General features: G+C 45.6%; 5 protein-coding genes across 8 annotated transcripts; 2 read left to right on the top strand and 3 right to left on the bottom strand.

The window, feature by feature from the left end:
• Nucleotides 1–720: 720 nt before the first annotated feature.
• Nucleotides 721–2,587, bottom strand: LOC108102810 (TOX high mobility group box family member 4). 2 transcript variants are annotated; one of them, XM_017207988.2, is made up of 2 exons: nucleotides 2,313–2,587; nucleotides 721–1,765 (listed from the first exon to the last, which is right to left on the bottom strand). In XM_017207988.2, exons 1-2 carry the CDS (start codon nucleotides 2,397–2,399, stop codon nucleotides 1,088–1,090), a joined length of 765 nt encoding a protein of 254 aa, XP_017063477.1. In that variant the 5' UTR covers nucleotides 2,400–2,587; the 3' UTR covers nucleotides 721–1,087. The 2 variants fall into 2 exon arrangements, with proteins under 2 accessions (XP_017063477.1, XP_017063476.1); XM_017207987.2 differs by lacking the exon at nucleotides 2,313–2,587 and adding an exon at nucleotides 1,830–2,295.
• Nucleotides 2,588–2,781: 194 nt separating this feature from the next.
• Nucleotides 2,782–4,818, top strand: LOC108102770. Its single transcript, XM_017207927.2, has 3 exons — nucleotides 2,782–3,107; nucleotides 3,163–3,334; nucleotides 3,403–4,818. Exons 1-3 carry the CDS (start codon nucleotides 2,877–2,879, stop codon nucleotides 4,815–4,817), a joined length of 1,818 nt encoding a protein of 605 aa, XP_017063416.1. The 5' UTR covers nucleotides 2,782–2,876; the 3' UTR covers nucleotide 4,818.
• A 57-nt stretch (nucleotides 4,819–4,875) lies between these two features.
• On the top strand, nucleotides 4,876–17,372 carry LOC108102828 (2-oxoglutarate dehydrogenase, mitochondrial). Of its 3 annotated transcripts, none has more exons than XM_017208018.2 (10): nucleotides 4,876–5,200; nucleotides 5,266–5,623; nucleotides 5,682–5,754; nucleotides 5,815–6,125; nucleotides 6,179–6,993; nucleotides 7,046–7,200; nucleotides 7,265–8,162; nucleotides 8,238–8,392; nucleotides 16,680–16,906; nucleotides 16,964–17,372. In XM_017208018.2, exons 1-10 carry the CDS (start codon nucleotides 4,973–4,975, stop codon nucleotides 17,308–17,310), a joined length of 3,567 nt encoding a protein of 1,188 aa, XP_017063507.1. In that variant the 5' UTR covers nucleotides 4,876–4,972; the 3' UTR covers nucleotides 17,311–17,372. The 3 variants fall into 3 exon arrangements, with proteins under 3 accessions (XP_017063507.1, XP_017063508.1, XP_017063506.1); XM_017208019.2 differs by having other exon boundaries at nucleotides 16,973–17,372; XM_017208017.2 differs by having other exon boundaries at nucleotides 16,680–17,372.
• On the bottom strand, nucleotides 10,882–15,737 carry LOC108102827 (titin). Its single transcript, XM_017208016.2, has one exon. The coding sequence runs from the start codon at nucleotides 15,684–15,686 to the stop codon at nucleotides 11,169–11,171; it is 4,518 nt and encodes a 1,505-aa protein (XP_017063505.1). The 5' UTR covers nucleotides 15,687–15,737; the 3' UTR covers nucleotides 10,882–11,168.
• LOC108102830 (protein OPI10 homolog) lies at nucleotides 17,370–18,213 on the bottom strand. Its single transcript, XM_017208020.2, has 2 exons — nucleotides 17,749–18,213; nucleotides 17,370–17,639 (listed from the first exon to the last, which is right to left on the bottom strand). The coding sequence occupies exons 1-2, from the start codon at nucleotides 18,142–18,144 to the stop codon at nucleotides 17,442–17,444; spliced, it is 594 nt and encodes a 197-aa protein (XP_017063509.1). The 5' UTR covers nucleotides 18,145–18,213; the 3' UTR covers nucleotides 17,370–17,441.
• Between the last annotated feature and the right edge of the window lie 11 nt (nucleotides 18,214–18,224).

An 18,224-nucleotide genomic window follows, 5' to 3' on the forward strand; every position in this document is an offset into this window, starting at 1 on the left:
TAACCCACTCCGAAGTATAACTATATTAGCTTATTGCGATAGGGAAGTTAGCGATTGATTGATGATTGCAAAGCGGATGAGCCAGAAAAAAAAAACTAAAATTGAAAACAAGTATTTGGTGATATTATTTAGAGTGCGCTTTATGTTTACGTTTAATGCTAAGCGACAAGTGCTTATAACCGGAACTCTCTACTCAAAGTACGATCTAGCGATCCAAGGATGCTCTACTATATGCTTTATGCGCTTTGCAGGCTGCATTTAAGGTCTTCTTATCTCTCTATCCCGCTTTATTGTCAAAGCCCGCCCAATATAGCATACATATGGAAGTAATTATGTATGAGAAATGGATTCGAAAACCATCTCTATAATATTTTAAGCTTGAACACTTTTTTATACTGTTGTTTATTTAACTCGTACTCTTAACAATGGCGCATTACTTCAGCAAGGCAACCAAGGAAACGTCTTTAACATTTGATTTTTAAAAAATTATTTATACATTTTAATTATTTGGTAAATATAGAACGAAGCAAGCGAAAGTGAATTTTGTAAGCAACGGCATTGATACATTGATATTGAGAATGAAGTGCAAGAGTAATAAATGTGTGTATTTATTAAAAGTTACCATATAAAAAGGCTGTTTTCTTGTTCATTTTGGAATCGGAAATCGAAACTAGAAATTCTGTTTTAGTATTCAGAAAAAGATAAGAAGTGCAAGAACAATTCGATAAATAAAATCATTTATTAAATGCAATTATTTATATTTAGATGCTACCCTCCATGAAAAGGGTTTTGGGAAAATAGACAATAATTGGGCCTCATACCGAATACTTTCTAAATAGTTATTTGGTTTTCCGGTATATATTATTTATGGCTAATATTATTATTTACTAAAATTAAAGTATTATACAAAGCGTGTCTTGCCATTCATTCAGACTCCTCTTACGAATTAAAATTGAGACTTGGACTATTGCATAGCACATTGCCTCTCAGACGTATATTCCCGAGCAATATACGGAACGGCAATTGCTGGGGCATTTCAGCTAAAATCTAGACTAAGCCTACAGGGTTGGCGGTGAGGCTACGAGGGCTAGGACTTCATGGAGATTACCCAGTCGTTAAAGACATTCCGGCAGTGGATCACCACGCACTCGTTGCTGCAGTACTCGTCTTCCCAGTCCGGGTTGATGATGGCCGGTTTATTGCACTGTTCACGGGTGCATTTTTGCACTCTGGCTGCCTCGGTGAGCAGTTGAATGTGCTCGGGAGCCGGCTGTTGAGCGGCTGGCGGCTGATCTGGTTCCTCACAAATATCAACTTTATGTGGGATTAAAGGTTGCGGCACCGCGGCTGTCATTTGTGGCTGAGCTTGTGGAACCTCCACTTCCGACGTGGCCTCCGACTCGGACAGCTGGTGTCGATAGTCTCGCATTAGACGCACGTAGTCGCGTTTCTCCTGCTCGTGGCGCTGGCTGTATACATTCTTCTGCGTCTCGTCCAGGGACTCCCACATTGTCTGCACAATAACCTGCATCTGCTCCAGCGAACAGGCGGGATTCTGCTGCTTGATGGCCGTTACAGTGTCGCGAAAGAACAGGGCAAAGGGCGCCAGAGGTTTTGGTGGTGCTTGTGTCACTGGCTGGTGCTGCTGCTCTGGCTGAGCCATCAAGCTCTGACGGCCGCCCCCTGCTCCGCTGGCATATGTGTCGCACTCTTCCTCGTCATCGTCGTTCAACATGGATTGATCCAGGCTAAGCATTCTCCGCGACTACAAAGATACAAAGGACATTTGGTTATTCGATGATTTACTGCCCCAATCTCAATGAGCTCACTAGAAACTTCTTCATCCCAATCACAGAGTAAGCAACTAAACTAATGTACAAATCGCTTGCCCAAGCCCAGTTCAGTTGGACGGGTGAAGCGAGGGGTTGTGGGGGCGGTGGCACATACGTATTCGAGTGTGTGTGCGTGTAGCCTGCGCTGCTGATTGTGCGACTGTGTGTGCGTGTTGTTTGCTGATAAGAAGCTGACGCGGCGTTTGTGGCCGCTCGCCCAAGCGATAACCTAAGAGGAGGGGTGGGGGAACTCCTCCAGCTGGTCGCCAGCACACAAAAGCAACAACAACAGCCGAGTGCGCAGCGATTCCGATCTCTCTCGCTCATTATAAAACCATTACGGCCATCGATGCGCGACAATTAAGGCGGGCGGTCGGCTATGAAAAATGTCGCCAATCCGAATCCGAAGTGCAGTCAGTGTACATTTGTCCAGTTAGTCCTCCGGATTGGATTGAATTGGGATGACCCTCTTTCACTTACGGCTTGGTTGGGACTCGGACTCTCCGCCGGTGTGTCGTTCAGCTCAAACACTTCATCGCCAAAAGAGGGTGTATGGAACTGATTCATCGTGGCGCCTCCTGCTATTCTCCCAGCCTTATTTACAAAAAATATTAAACAATTTCAGGCGTTTTTATTATCGTTGTGGGCTTAGATTAGTGTGACCGCAGGTGGATATCGGCTAAATGGGTTGCTCAAGCATTTTCCAACACAGTGTTTGTGTATGTTGTTTTTCTTCTTGAACTAAAAATATTTATTTATTCTATTTTTTTTACAAGGTGTGTCTTATTCTTTATAAGAATTAATAAATTTAAATTGAAAATCTTTACTCAATTATTTTTTTGTATTTGTTTATACAATATATACGACATACATATATATGACACAAATCAACTTTCTGTCTAGTTCAGTACCGGTTCCGTTTTTGAAGTACACTTGCAAACGGAAATCATGTGCAGGTCGCTGAGTTAAAAATTAAAAGTTTTTATATAAGATCTAAAGAAATAAACAAAAACCTAGTTTGGGCATAAAGCGCAAAATATACATATGAATAGAGTGCACAGAATGGCTTGGATCAACGTTCGGATATTTCTGAAGCTCTCTTCGCAGCGTTGCCACCTTCTGAGCGGGACCGGTAGCGGAAGCAGAAAAAGCGAGTTACCTGGAGGACACGGACCAGTCATCTTTGAATCGGATGTCCTTGCGAGTATTTCAAATTCCAGATACTTGGAGGGCTTGTTTGCGAAATGGATCAAGGACAATAACTCGATAAATGGAGTATGTTGCGTGAGATATCCTTGCTTAAATGATTCCCTAACTGATATTTCCGAAGTCATGGCAGAAACTGTTCAAAGAAATAGTAGAGGAACAAAATAAGACGACGATGACCACTGTGAAGCAATTCTATTCCAATCCCTGTGATGAGCCAAACTTAAATGTCAAGTGCGGTAACAGACCCACGGGGGATCGAATTGAACGCAGAGCATCCTGTTCAGACAAGGAAAGTACTTTTTACTTTCCCTTCCTAAATTGTACTTTACGACCTTATATAATGGAATTTAATTGCAGATAGGGAACAGCCCCCCAACCGACCTTACGATTGAAGCTCCAATGCCTGTGACGGAACCAGCAGTTTCTTCTCCGTCATTGGAGAAACATTCGGGCAATTCGGAATTTTACCGCAATTCTTGTCTAGTTTGTCCTCAAAGGGAAGACATGGAAGTTCTTTCACTTTCCACGGAAATAAGGACATCTGGAATATACGACTGTCAGAATGTTACCATATTACCAACAAATTCTATTCAAAAACGCAAAGGAAGTTTAACTAAAGGGACCAAAATTGGAAGCAAGGTCCCTAGTTCTGTTTTAACTGTTAAAGAAGTAAACATATTTTTAAAAAATATGACTAGAAGAATGTCACTAAAGAAACCACCGAAGGATGAGGAAAAATCAACTGTGACGAACCAATCTAAGAAAGTTCTGATTATTTCAAGAAGAAAGAGGCGCAATGGTTTTCAAAGGAAATATCGCTCCTTCGAAACGTTGCTGAAACATTGGAAGCACGCTTCCAAAAAGAACAAGCTAAACAGTCCTGTAATGGTTATAAAAAGACGTTCACGACCAACTTTTAAGCCCAAAAATGTGATCTTCTTCAAAAACTATTACGAAAAAAGTCTGAAACAAAACCAAAAAAGTGTACCTAAAACTGTACATAATCGGGAAATCAAATTACCTTCGAAGCCAAAAGATGCAAAATCAAAGGAGCCTAACCATATTAACAAATATGATTTCAATAAAATGCAATTAAATACATTGGAAAGTGAAGGTGAATGTCTCTTAACGAAATCTGAGACTCAAGATAACTCGGTTTCAGAGAATATTAGAACAGTCTGCGATGAGAAATATATGAGTGACTCATATGAGACTCTTGGGGAACTCATTAATGATATTGATGACACCACTTTAAATGAGGATTTGCCTGATCCTGAGTCTGTTAAGCAGGACAATAATTTCTCAAGCGTTTTAGAAAATACTCCAAAAAAGGTGCCTGCAGAATTTCAAACGGCGCTTAGAGTTTTTAGACCTGAACCAACGATTAATCCAAAAACTGATGATAAACCAAGTTTAAATATCAATATCAATTCACCTCAAAAGTCAAATAGTTCCAGTTTAAAAAAGGCGAAGAACGATACATTCATACCATTAAGGGTTTTCAATGCCGAACTTAAGCATCTCCAAAAAGCTTTTGCCAAGGATCAGGATAAATCATGGATATATTTGGATGAGCTATCACTGAAAAGTCTTCAAAAACCGACTCTAGATAAGGACTTCAGCACTATGAAACCAAAAAGCTATAATGTTTCAAAATCCTCCGAAGACCTCCAATTGTTAAGTTATAATCTTAAGGACAGCAGTGCTAAAAAGCGTTTGGAGACCAAGGATAACGATGAGGCGAATGATGAGAACCCTTCTAATCCATTGAAATAAAACTGACAGGTTGAATCCCAGCATGTCGTGAAATAAGTGACTTGAGAGGTTTGTTCAGGTCACATGTCTCCCAGCCTTTAAACACTTACTCCTTTAGGCCTTTCACTAAATTAATTTCAAAATTCACCGGGTATTTTAAAAGATCCTTGAAGAACATGAACCAATGTCGGCTGAGAGCTCTAGTGCGAATAAGGAGGAACCTGGCGCTGGCTATTCTGGGCACTAACCAACGCACCCTTGACAGGCTTGCCCTGCGCACCTTACAAACTAGCTCCCAGCTGGGCGGTGCCCATGATCTGGACTCCTTCGCCAGCGGCTGCAATGCTACCTACATCGAGGGCCTTTATAACAAATGGAAGCTCAATCCCAAGTCTGTGGATGAGGCGAGTTTTCAAAAGCACATAACTTTCTAATATAATTTATAACTAATAATATATTAATAAACTAGTCCTGGGACGAGCTCTTTAGCAACAACGAAATCCCTGGATCCAAAAGCCAACCTTTTCTGGCTTCGCATTTCCGTAAGTATAGGCGTACTCCAGTTGAAAGGACAGCTGTAAAAGCTCGATTGGGCGAAAGGACGGTATCTGGCGCCCCAGCTCCGTCGGCACCACCTAGCGACTGGAAGAATATCGATGACCACCACGTAATCCAGGCCATCATTCGGGCCTATCAAACTAGGGGTCATTTGGCAGCCGATCTGGATCCTTTAGGAATTATCGGGCAGGAAACTCACGTGTCTGTAGATGGAACTCAACGTTATGCTGCAAGGGAGGTACTCAGGCAGCACTACTCCTATATATTTGGTGAGTAGTTCTTCCTGGTTAATGGTAACCCATAGTAATATATCTTTCATCCTCACAGGGGATCTTAATGCCATGTTTAAGTTGCCCTCTTCCACGAAGATAGGCGGAGATGAGCAGTTTTTGACATTAAAGTGGGTTTTGAAGTAATCCAATCGTAATTGAAAATATTTTTCCTTTGATTTTTCCACCAGAGAAATCCTAGATCGCTTGGACCGCATCTATTGCGGCCACATTGGAGTGGAGTATATGCAGATCACGTCGTTTAGGAAAACTAACTGGATTCGCGACCGTTTTGAGAAACCTGGAGGCTTAGACTTGACAAAGGATGAAAAGAAGCTCATCCTGGAGCGTTTGACTCGCTCGACGGGGTTCGAGAATTTCTTGGCCAAAAAGTTTTCATCTGAAAAGCGCTTCGGTCTGGAGGGTTGCGACACCATGATACCCACTATAAAGGAGGTTGTAGACCAGGCTACGAACCAAGGCGTGGAGTCCATCTTAATAGGTGTGTATGATGTCATTAAAGCTCTTTTGGTATTGATGTGAAATTTTGTGTAGGAATGGCCCATCGTGGACGCCTTAATGTTCTGGCCAACATTTGCCGAAAACCCATTTCCGACATTCTGTCCCAGTTTCATGGCCTGATGGCCCAAGATTCTGGATCTGGGGATGTTAAGTACCATCTGGGTGTATTCCAGGAACGACTTAACCGGCATTCGAACCGCATGGTGCGCATCACTGTAGTGGCGAATCCGTCCCATTTGGAACACGTTAATCCAGTGCTGCTGGGCAAGGCTCGGGCGGAGATGTTCCAGCGAGGCGATTCCACCGGCTCAAAAGTGCTACCGATCATTATCCACGGAGATGCCTCATTCAGTGGCCAGGGAGTGGTCTATGAGTCGATGCATCTGTCGGATCTACCCAACTACACAACCTTCGGCACCATTCACATCGTGAGCAACAACCAAGTGGGCTTCACCACTGATCCCCGATTTTCACGATCTTCGCGATACTGTACGGACGTGGCCAAGGTGGTGTCTGCTCCGATTTTCCACGTTAACGCCGATGATCCAGAGGCTTGCATCAAGTGTGCCCGCGTTGCTGCCGATTACCGTAATACGTTCAAAAAGGATGTGGTCATCGACATTGTTGGCTATCGCCGCAACGGTCACAACGAGGCAGACGAGCCCATGTTTACCCAGCCACTGATGTACCAGCGCATCCGGAAGCTAAAACCTTGCCTTCAGCTTTACGCCGAAAAACTTATTAAAGAGGGCGTGGTTACGGACAGTGAGTTCAAGGGAATGATTTCTAAATACGAAAAGATCTGCGAGGACGCCTGGGCCGAGTCTAAGGAAATCAAGACCATAAAGGTAAGACGAGGAAGCCAAACTAGTCTATCATTTCACGTGGTATTTTCCCCAGTACTCATCCTGGATCGACTCTCCCTGGCCGGGCTTCTTTGAAGGCCGCGATCGCCTGGAGTTGTGTCCTACCGGTGTTAGCACGGATACCCTGAAGACGATTGGCAATATATTCTCAAGCCCTCCACCGCCGGAACACAACTTTGAAATGCACAAGTGAGTATCATTAACACTTAATGGAAATATCGTATATATATATTTATTTTTTTATCCTCACCAGGGGCATCCACCGCATTCTGGGCCTGCGCAAGCAGATGGTGCAGGACAAAGTGGCAGACTGGTCGCTGGGCGAGGCCTTTGCGTTTGGTTCACTCCTCAAGGAGGGCATCCATGTTCGTTTATCGGGCCAGGATGTGGAACGTGGTACCTTCTCGCACCGACACCACGTCCTGCACCACCAATCGGCCGACAAGGTGGTGTACAACGCACTGAACCATCTTTATCCAGACCAGGCACCCTACTCCGTCTCTAACAGCTCATTGTCAGAATGCGCTGTTCTTGGATTCGAGCATGGCTATTCCATGGCCAGTCCCCATGCCCTGGTTATATGGGAAAGCCAATTCGGAGACTTCTGCAACACGGCTCAGTGCATCATCGACACTTTTATAGCCAGCGGAGAGACCAAGTGGGTGCGTCAATCCGGAGTTGTGCTTCTCCTGCCACATAGCATGGAGGGCATGGGCCCGGAACACTCTTCCGGTCGCATGGAACGCTTTCTGCAGATGAGCGATGACGATCCGGACGTCTATCCAGACACCTGTGATGCCGACTTCGTAGCTCGTCAGCTTATGAACGTCAACTGGATCGTGACCAATTTTTCCACCCCGGCCAATCTCTTTCACGGTCTGCGGCGGCAGGTTAAAATGGGCTTCCGTAAGCCGCTAATTAACTTCTCTCCCAAGTCCCTGCTCCGCCATCCGCTGGCTCGAAGTCCCTTCAAGGATTTCAACGAGTGTAGTTGCTTTCAGCGAATTATTCCTGACAACGGCCCCGCCGGAAAGCAGCCGGAATGCGTCAAAAAGTTGGTATTCTGCTCCGGAAAGATCTACTACGATCTCGTTAAGGAGCGCGATGATCATGAGCAGGTGGAAACTGTTGCCCTGGTTAGGGTTGAACAGGTAAGTTGGTAACAGGTAACAGGTAATCTTACAGTCATAGTTATATATGTACCATACTGCTCTATAATCTTCTAGCTTTGCCCCTTCCCCTACGATCTGATCACCACGCAGCTGGAACTGTATCCCAAGGCGGAGTTGCTATGGGCCCAGGAGGAGCACAAGAACATGGGTGGATGGTTCTATGTGCAGCCGCGATTCGATACCGCGCTACTCAAGAACGAAAACGAAACGTAAGTCTCAGCCGCTAGAGATAATCTCACACTCTCTAAATGCCAAGGTGCAATGCCAGGCCTTGGGCTACTCCCCTTTGGGTGATTCAATTCAGGTGCGATTATCGTTGACGCACCTTCAAAGTGTCAATCGGTGCTAGTGACGACTGCTCCTCAGACGCCTCTCGTATCGCTTGACACCCTCAGAATTCCGCGGTGGCAAGATGGCGGCGGGATGCGTTGCCGTGTGACGCCATCTTTGGCGCTCATGGTGATGGCGATTAGCGATGGTGACACCTAAGCCAAAAGCATGCCAGCGGCGGAGGTTTTTGGTTTAATTGTTTTTGCTTTTGTTACCCAGTATTTGGTGGGGTGAGGGGTATATCCACTTTATGGTCTTGCTGACAGCTGCATGCTTTCAGTAGATTGATTGAAAAACTATTTAATAGTCTGCCTATTGGTGTTCTAAGGGGTCTGTTATTCTACAGATCGGCAACTATAGTAACATATTAATAGAACCTACTTTATATATATAGTCAAAATATTATTGTCACTTGTAGTTCGATAGTTTTCTTTTGTAATCAAACGTGTGCCAAACAACTTCGAGGTTACTCTGCCCTAAAGATTTACAAACTTGTAGACTGCTTCTATAAACTTTGCCAAATATATTGTTGTTTAGTTCTGGGTGGCGAGAGAAGGTGTAACGCACTTGGCCTCGTCAGAGTTCAGGTGGCGCCCACGAAAGTTCGTTTCCTGACTGAATATTTACTATAAGAGAGGTGTTTTCTTCGTTTCACTTTATTACTATAATAAATAGGGGTTAGCAGGCGATGAAATATGCGAGTTCATGGGCGGTTCTGTCGGTCTGATACGATTAATTACCGCCAGCCGAAGGCTCCAATAATTTGTACAATTTGGCAACTGCGTTGTTAGTAATTGGCCCGGTCCGAACGGCCTCGTTGCAGATCGCGAACAGCCATGTCGATGTTGGACATCGCATTGTATTTACGGGTGCGGGCACGACCACAGAACTGGCGCAAGGAACTTGGCACAAATTCGCGGCGTTTGATACCGCCACACATTATTCGTCGATCCCCTCCTCGCCTCATAGACGACGGGGTCTTTGCTGAGATATGTATATCGCCTCTCCACGACCATTTTATTCGCATTCGGGCCCAACAATGGTCCCTAATAACGCTAATGCTGCGCTAGATTTCAGCTCTGATTTATGGAAAAGAATATTGCTTCCCCAACCACATTTCGGGGGAAAATTGAAAATAAAATGAACGAAAGAGATATATGATTTCATGTGTAAACGCGAGGACTCTTCTCTGCACTTGAAATCTTTGATGTTGATGCTGCGGATGTTTTGGTCTTCATAAGTGCTTCCAACTATCGCTCAACTCGAAATTCCGAACATATAGAACGAAATGTGCTTTGTTTTTCAATTGCTTTCGTGCAAATATGTAGATGCACTGGAAAAATTGGGGGAAAACAGTGAATGCTTATTTATATAATTTTATTTTACGTTACACAATTTTTAGTCGAGTTTCCGCGCTTATGTTTTTGGAATTTTAATTTTATTTTCCCCACTTGATTTGATCAATTTGAAATCCTCAGACACTTTAATTACTTTCATATAAAAATGCTGATTGATTGAGGAGCGGCAAATGCCATGTCTGATTATATCTTTTGTTTACCTTTTTGCAATAATTTATTTGACAATTTACTTGAATTATGCATTTTTCCTGTGTACTCGTTACCAGACATACATAATGTCTTGATCGTACATATTGTACTCGGTTGCCAGCCCCGAAAATTGAATGAAAATCCCGGCAGAGGCCTTAGGAATGTAGCATATTCGCAGGTCCGCGTCGCGTCTACTATATGATGGCATGCCTCATTCTCATTCCCTGCTCGATATGTTTATGGCTGGCATGTGTGTTGTGTGTTTTCTGAGTTCCTTTGTTGTTTTTGTCAGCGTGAATTAAAATCTCTGTTAATTGCGAGAGATTTCTCGCAAAGAATTCCGAAAGCGCCGAACCGAACGCCTTGACAATCAATTATGAGAAATGTCCGATGATCTTGGGCGGAATGTTTTTGTTTCAGTTTCTTTTTCTATGTTATATGCCTATATGTCGTAAATGTCTAGTGCAGGCCACTGCACGGCAAATCCCGCCAAAGTTTTATTAATGGCACGCATCTCGCTGTCGTCCACATCTGGGTATCTTTTGGGTGGCTCCGGACATTGATGGAGTGGGTGGAAAATTATTATTGTGTTTGCTGATTGAGATGTGTTTGCTTGACCATGGAGGGTCCGGCTATTCAGAGGCCTCTGCTATATTGTTCATTCATCGCCAGATTGTCTTTATAAATAACCCCGAAAACAACAAGAATCGTAAGGGGAAGCATCAATCCCCGAATGGCAAGCATCGGAATAAACAGATTCATAAAAGTTTTATGAGTAATTGGCTTTGGAAGGCCCAAAAATAGAACGAAACGATCTCGCATAACTGAAATATTTTCCGCTTTATTTAACATTAAATAGCTTGTTTATAATTACACGTACAGAGTACTTAAGATGTAAACGAAAGGCCTGGAATAAGTTACACTAAACACTAGGATAACACTAAGCTCTACTCTATGTACACTGACTAGGACGAATCACTATAACATAACTGAATGTCGAGTTGAGATCCTTAAAAAATTACCTCGCATGGCGAACAATTTTTTAATTCCACTCAAAAATGGCTGGACACTGGACACCACTGGGTGGGGCTGTCTGATTTGATGGTGTCTACACCATGTTCCATATGCTGTAGCTGGCTGCCCGGCGCTCCTCCTCGGCCACCTGTTCGTAGTCGATCTCCAGGTACTCCTTATTCCCGAACCGCACCTTTCGCCCGGTATACTTCTTGATGTAGCTGATATGGGCGGGCACCTCTTTTCCCTCAATCTCAAGTTTATACGAAATGCTGGTGATCCGCTCCAGCACTCGACCGCGTTTCCAGCGCACCTGGGTCTTCCGATACCGTTCCGCGTAGAGCACCAAGTCTCCGATCTTGTATTCCCTTACGTGTAGGCAGGATTTGAGGGCTTTCATGGCTTCTGGCTCTTCCTCGGGTGCTTTTTTGTCCTCCTCGTCATCCGTCACATATGCTATGGCCCGCTCGATAGTCTCCACTTCCGGAATCGTAGGCTCCTCTGGTTCCGGCTGCAGGAAGAATGTGTCGCCTACTGAGAGACGCCGTTTTTGCCGCTTGATTATCACCTTCTTTTTAACCTTGCGGGCTTTCTTGGGCTCCGGCACAGGTTCAGGTTCAGGTTCAGGTTCCACTACGATCTCCTCATCAATTTGGTTTTCGACATGAACTTCCTCCGAAGGAACTGCCTCCTCAGGCTTCGGTTTTTCTTGTTCTACGATCGGTGTCTTTTTTTCCTCCTCTTTCGGTTTAACTTGTTTCTTGGGTGGAGTGAGCTTGTTGATCCTAGAGGACAACTCGTTGATCTTGTTCCTGTCGCGCAGTATGTTGCTCAGCTTGCTGGGGTCCTGCTTCTCCTGCTTTTCTGGTTCCTTGTCAATGGAATTCTTACGCACCAGCTTTTTGAGGTGCGTAGCCTTCTTTGTCTTGACCAGTGGCTCTTGGTTCTTGGCCCCATCGTGAGGCTGCTCGACTGTTTCGATCTTGACGGGCTGCACCGGACCCGCGAGTACTTTCAGCTCCGGCATGGTGGCTAGACTGTCGCCAGGAGGCGTCTGTTCTCCGGCTTTTGTAGCTTCTACGGGCTGCTGTGCCTGCTGCTCTGGCTGCGATGACTCTTCGTGCCTCAATGTCGCTGCTATTTGCGGCGCAATGTCAGCGGCGATGGCCACCTGTTGCGGCGTCGCTAGCACCTGCGTCTCCTCTTTGGACTCGGGCAATGGACTTAGGCCTGGGGTAGCTGCCGGCACCACCAGCACCGTCTCACCCACTAACTCCGCTTGTTTCAGGCTGGCGCGTCTGATTCGATCGCCTGCTGGCGCTAGATTGTCAATCGCCGGATCGCCATCGATTTCTGATTTTACCGATGGTGTTGCAGTTGTCGCCGCTGTTGCATTTGTCGCTTCTCCTTGCCCGATTTTGGCACTGGGCAACTTGGCTGGCACCGCTGTGACCTCTGGCGTAGCCAATTGTTCACTGGCCGCCGTCTCCTCTGCTATCGAAGCCGTCTCCCTCTGATGGCCGCAATCTTTTGTTGCCGATGATGTTACTCTTGGGGATGTGGATGTGTGTGTTGCGGCAGTGTCGCCCATTAATTTCAGCTTCTTCTTGCGCTTTACAATCGCCTCCGAGTCGGAGGGTCGACGCTGAGTGATGAGAGCATCGCTCTGCTCGACGGCCGGCTCCACCTTGATCTTGGATGGTTCCACGGCGGCGATCGAGGCGCGTCTGGGGTTCTTCACCTTGACGATGACTTTCTTCTTGATCTTCGGTTGTGGTTGCGATGTGGCTGACTCATCTGGCAGTGCCACTTCAGCAGTAGGTGATTCTGATTTGGCTTCTGGCTTGATCTCTAGTACATCTGTAGGTTCTTTAGTAGCTAATTCCTTCGATGTTGCTCCACTAGATGTCAATTCCTTAGATTTTGATTCCTTTTTAGTTGCTTCTTTGGATGCTGCTTCCTGAGGTGGAGATTCCTTTGTAGTTTCTTCTTTGGGAGTTTCTATTTTGGGACTTGTTTCCTTTACAGGTTTTGACTTCAGTTCGTTCTGTACCTTGGCCAGGAACTCAATTTTGGACTGAGTTTTGCTCTTCTCAGGTTGCCTAATTGGTTCTGCTCCATTTATTTTTGGTACGTGATTCTCAACTTTCTTCTCTGACTGATCAGCATCGTTTTCTTTAATTTCCTTATGATCTTTTCCTGTTTTACTAATAATATTTCCATTCAGATTATCTTGATCTCTAGGAACCTTTTCAGAAAGATGTTCTTGGACTTCAGTTTTGTGATTTAATTCTACATTTGTCTCAAGTTTTTCATTAGTTTTCGGATCCTGGATCTTATTGTGGTCCTGCTCATGGTTGATTTGGGTCTCCTGTTTCTTAGGTTCTTCTGAAACATCTCTAGCGAAAGGCGTCTGCTCTCTTTGCACTTTGGTGTCCTGAGAAGTTTTCAATAAATCCTCATCTCGTGTTTCTTTTTTAGTGGATTCAGTTTTGTCCCCCACGATTTCCATATTCTTTGTGGCATTTTCCTGTCCCTCTCTTGCCTGTTCCTTTTCCTCTTCAGCCTCGTCGAAGCAGCTGCGGCGTCGTACTTTCTTCACAAAGCGAAAGGAAACTGGAGCAAGAGTATCTCCACTTGGTGCCGACTGGGGCTGCTCCGTTGCTGATTCCGCCTCGCTTTCCGTGCTGTACTGCTTCAGCACGCCCTTTACCTCGCTTAATGCACCGGAAATTCTTGCCTTTAGCTTATTCAACCGCTCTATCACATCCTCAGGCTTCTCCTCTATAGAATCCTGAGAGCGTATGCGTCGTTGGCGTCTTAAGCGTGTCCTTTCTGGAAGCACTGAATCCGCATCGATGGAGATACTATCGCGACTAATAGAGCTACGTTTTATTTCTCCCAGCAGAGGAGCATGGGTGGAAGCAGTCGGCTCCACATTACGTATACGACTCGTGGCGCTCAGCCTGCTGACTGGGGACTCTGGTCGCGGACTCCTGCTGGGCAGTGCTGGACTAGCTGTCTTTAGTTCGTACTTCATCTCAGTAGCTTGTTCTGCGTTGCTAGTATTGTTGTTGTCATCCAGTTCCGCCGGCTGATCGAGTTGCTCGGCGGGATAAACGTCGACCGTTTCTGTCTCCCGCTCCTCGCTGACTTTACTGACGGTCATGTCCGCTCCGGCGACCGCTTCGCTCCAAAAGTTACCCGTCTCCGATTGTCCACAGATACGTTCGATTGCGTCGGTCAAAAGGTCGAGCAGCTCCCAATCCCAATCCCAGTCGAGCTGCAATCGCGGCGACGGCGGGCTCTCGGCGAGGAAGGCGCGGACGGAACTTTTCAGTAATTCTATATTTGGCAGGGTTCGATTCGGATTCGGATTCCGATTCCGCTCGCGGGTCAGTAGTCGACCGAGATTCACGTCCACTTGCTCTGGCGACGATTCGCGGGCGTCTGAGAGACCGTCGTACTGCTGGTGGTTGCTATTCCGATTCAGATTCTGATTTTGGTGCTGATGCCGATGCCCATTCCCATCTATTGTCTGCTCCCTGGCCAAACATATTGACTGCTGCTCGCGATCTCTCATATTTGGCTCATTATGATCTTCGGCCTTCTCTAATTTGCTTTGCTCGCATATTTCGCGTTTATTTTTGGCCTCATCCATGGCGTCGTCGTTTTTGTGGTCGTGTCGCCGCTGGCCGAAGGCGTCATTAAGATTTTCCGCCTGTTGATGCTCGATTTCCCTTGCCACGTTCAAGTTTAATGCTTCTGCCGCCGCCGGTCGCTCTTCGGCCTCGAGTTCATTATCAAACATTGGCGGCACCTTATGTCCACCACTGCTACCCAATCCTCCGCCGCCTCCGTCTATTTCGGTGACTTCGTCGAGACCCGGCTGCGTCATTGTTGTTGTGGCGGTGGGTGGAGGATATTCGGGCTCATCTTGAGGCATTGCTCGATAATTGGGAAAGCTAACAAATCGTTTTTTAATTATGGGAAATTCCTGGGGCGCCTGCTCAGCGGGTGAGCTGGCCACCTGTCCGCGTCGGGTCATGGTGGTGCTCATTTCTGGGAAGGCGCCGTCGGAATTCTTGCGGGGCAATTGCAGCAGTTGTGGAAAGTTTAGGTGCCACGGGGCGTATACTTGTTGTAGGGGAAAGCTTCCTTTGCATGGGTCGTATACTTGATGTGGAGTAAGCAGTTGCGTGTCTATTATGTAGTTTTCATGTTTTTCTTGATCAGTGACGGGAATGTCCCACAGATTCAAGGGAAATCCGTTGTTTATCTGTAAGTTCAGATGCATGGGAAACTTTCCTGTTTGCATTGGTTGGAAATGTGGCTGGCATATTCCTATGTTCATGCTACCATAGTAGTGATTCATGGGGAAGCTGTTTTGCCAAGTGATTCCTTGGCCAAGCGGAAATTGCCCTGCCATTCCGAGCACTTCCGGCGCCGTCTTTGACCAACAAAACACGGCTGACTCAGTTCCCTGATTTACGATGCCATCAACAAGCCACTGAGAATTATGAATATTATTATTAGCTGCTGCCTGCGACATTGATGGCGTTGACTCCTCAGCCGTTCCCCCCAGAGGTTCCACCTGCTGCGTTGTTGTCATCTTGTGGGCGTGGCTTGCTCTTGCTCTTCTGTTGACCTATTTTCGTGGTCAACACGCGACCAAATCGAGCTTATTCCTCCGATCACTCTCGACTATGTTTCACTCAACACGTTGCAAGCGAAACTGGCGCAATCCGTCGGCGGGAGCACCATGATCCGTCAATCCGTTCCCTGTGGCTGCGCCTCGCTGGCAACCATCCGATCATTGATCAGTCAGCAATCTATGTAATTGCAAATGAATTGTATGGTGTCGAAGGTGCATAGATCACGAAGTGCTAATGCCCTGCAAATGTGTTGCAAATTTAGGATGTATTTCTTCTACTTATTTAAAAATTTTCTCATCGATATTTGTTTTCCCAGAAGAATATTTAATGTTTATTTTTCAAAATATAGAAATACTCATGATTACAAACATATCTGTATAATAACCTTAATCAACATTAGTTTGTATACACATTTTGCAGAAGTAAACATAATATATAGCAAATTTTTGATGTTTGTGCCATTAAAAATTAAAGAACTTATTAAATACATATCTAAAGTTCGGGTAAGGTAATCATAGTTGATCTACGAAAATTTTCATATTAATACAGATTGCAGAATTATTCTTAAAGTGAAAGAAATCTTCGGGAACCTCTTTCGATTATCTGCAGGGCATATCAATGTTGAAAGATCTTGTAAGACAATAGAAATTGCAGTTGGTCAGAAGAGGTTGCGCGTGTTTCCGATGCTAAGCAGAACGAGAAGCGCTCTTTTTGAGGTCTATATATATAGCGGACACTATATAGACTGAATAAATATGTCAGTTTGCCAAATTGCTTTTTTGCAGGCCACAAAAAGAACGATAGGCAGAGAGACCGAATAAAAATCAACTCGCGTCGCCCACCGTCAATGCTATTGTTGAAATAGACCACAGAGCGAGATCTGGGTGGAGGGGGAAAATACTGGGTGACACTTGCTAAAATTGTAATCTCGAACTGGTTCTTCTCCGCAGCCGTTGCGTGTCCTATCACGGGCGACCGCCGAGCGCCTCGCCAGCCACGGGCAACAAGGTGCAGCACTACAACGAGTACAAGGCCTACATAAAGAGCATTTTCGGAGAGCTGACCCCGGAGAACAAAAAACGCCTTGAGGAAAAAGTTAAGAAGCAGCAGGAAAAAGCCAAGTCGGCACCAAGTAGTAAAGCAAGTTCTCCAGCTAAGAGCGCGTCATCGCCACCAGGTAAGGGCGATACATCAGGAAAAAAAAGATCTAGCTCGGCTCCAGCTGCATATATAGCTCCTACAGGTCCAGCCCCTCGAAAACCACTAATTTCTATGCCGAGTAGGCCTCCGAGAGTAGTAGACTCAGGTAAAAAAAGATCGGGTTCGTCTCGCGATCCAGATACTGCACCTGAAACAACATCAGCTGTTCGAAGTCCGTCGTCGTCTGACAGGAATAGGTCAGGCTCGGCTCCAGCTTCCGGTCAGGCTTCTAGAACTTTAGCTGCTCGGAGTCCATCAAAGACTGCGTCCTCTAAACCGCTTTTCATGAAACGTAAGCCTGCGCAAGATTCCGACAGTAAGAGTAAAACTCTGAAGAGTCCCAAGGAGACGGAATATGATCCAACAACACCGTATCCCTAGCCAAATTTTTCGTATGCATTAACCCTTTATAATTCCACCCAATAAACGCTTAGAAAAACTTACATAAATATAAAACTTTACTTGTAATATCAACAACTTTCGGAGGCGACTCCTCCATCGTCGGTGTGCCTTCAGTATTTCCAGAAGTTTGGGTTCTGTTCCATGCGGCGCTGGAAATTTGTATACCAGTTCTGGACGACGGAGAAAGGCACGAAAGTCTCGCTCGAGGCAGGTGGGATATCCCTGGCAGCTACGCCGAAGCTGGAGGCATAGTTGAAGAAGTTCTCCAGCATTCGCTGGCCAAACTGCTTGTTGTCGTTGGCATTCGACTGTAAAATAGAGAAATGGTAGGAAATTAATTTAGGTTACTTTTCATTATATGATGCTCAGATCTAGGTACTTATGCGATATGGAATGTGATAACTATAATGAACTCACCACAGCTGGCGTCTGCTGGGCTACCGTTAGCTCCGGTTCGAGAGAGATTCCGATTTGTGCGATATGAGAAATCTCCTGGCTGCCGAAGACCATCCCGTGGGAGTGGGCCTCCAGCTCGTGACTCTTCTTTAACTGGGCAATCTTGAATATGGCGGAGGGCTTGTTGTTGTTGATGTGACCTAGGTACTGCCATGTGGGTGCCGCATTCGCGTCTGGCCAGCTGAAGTATATCGCCGCCGAGGTGCCGACGGGCAGGGGCGATACGCCGGTGAGGAATACTACCAGGTAGTTGACGGACTCGATGTCAGGCACATTGACCAGCAGCTTTGTGTTATCCACAGCCACAAAATCCGATTGCGGCAGGCGTCCAGAGATAATTAGGCCAAATAAAGACATCTTTAAGCGGTGGACTATTCCAGAATTCAGATATGCTGAATTTGGAGGGTCGGAGGTAAATAGAAGTGCTTAAAATGAAC

Source organism: Drosophila eugracilis, unplaced genomic scaffold (assembly GCF_018153835.1).
Source record: "Drosophila eugracilis isolate 14026-0451.02 unplaced genomic scaffold, ASM1815383v1 contig_2088, whole genome shotgun sequence".
NCBI lineage: Eukaryota > Metazoa > Arthropoda > Insecta > Diptera > Drosophilidae > Drosophila > Drosophila eugracilis.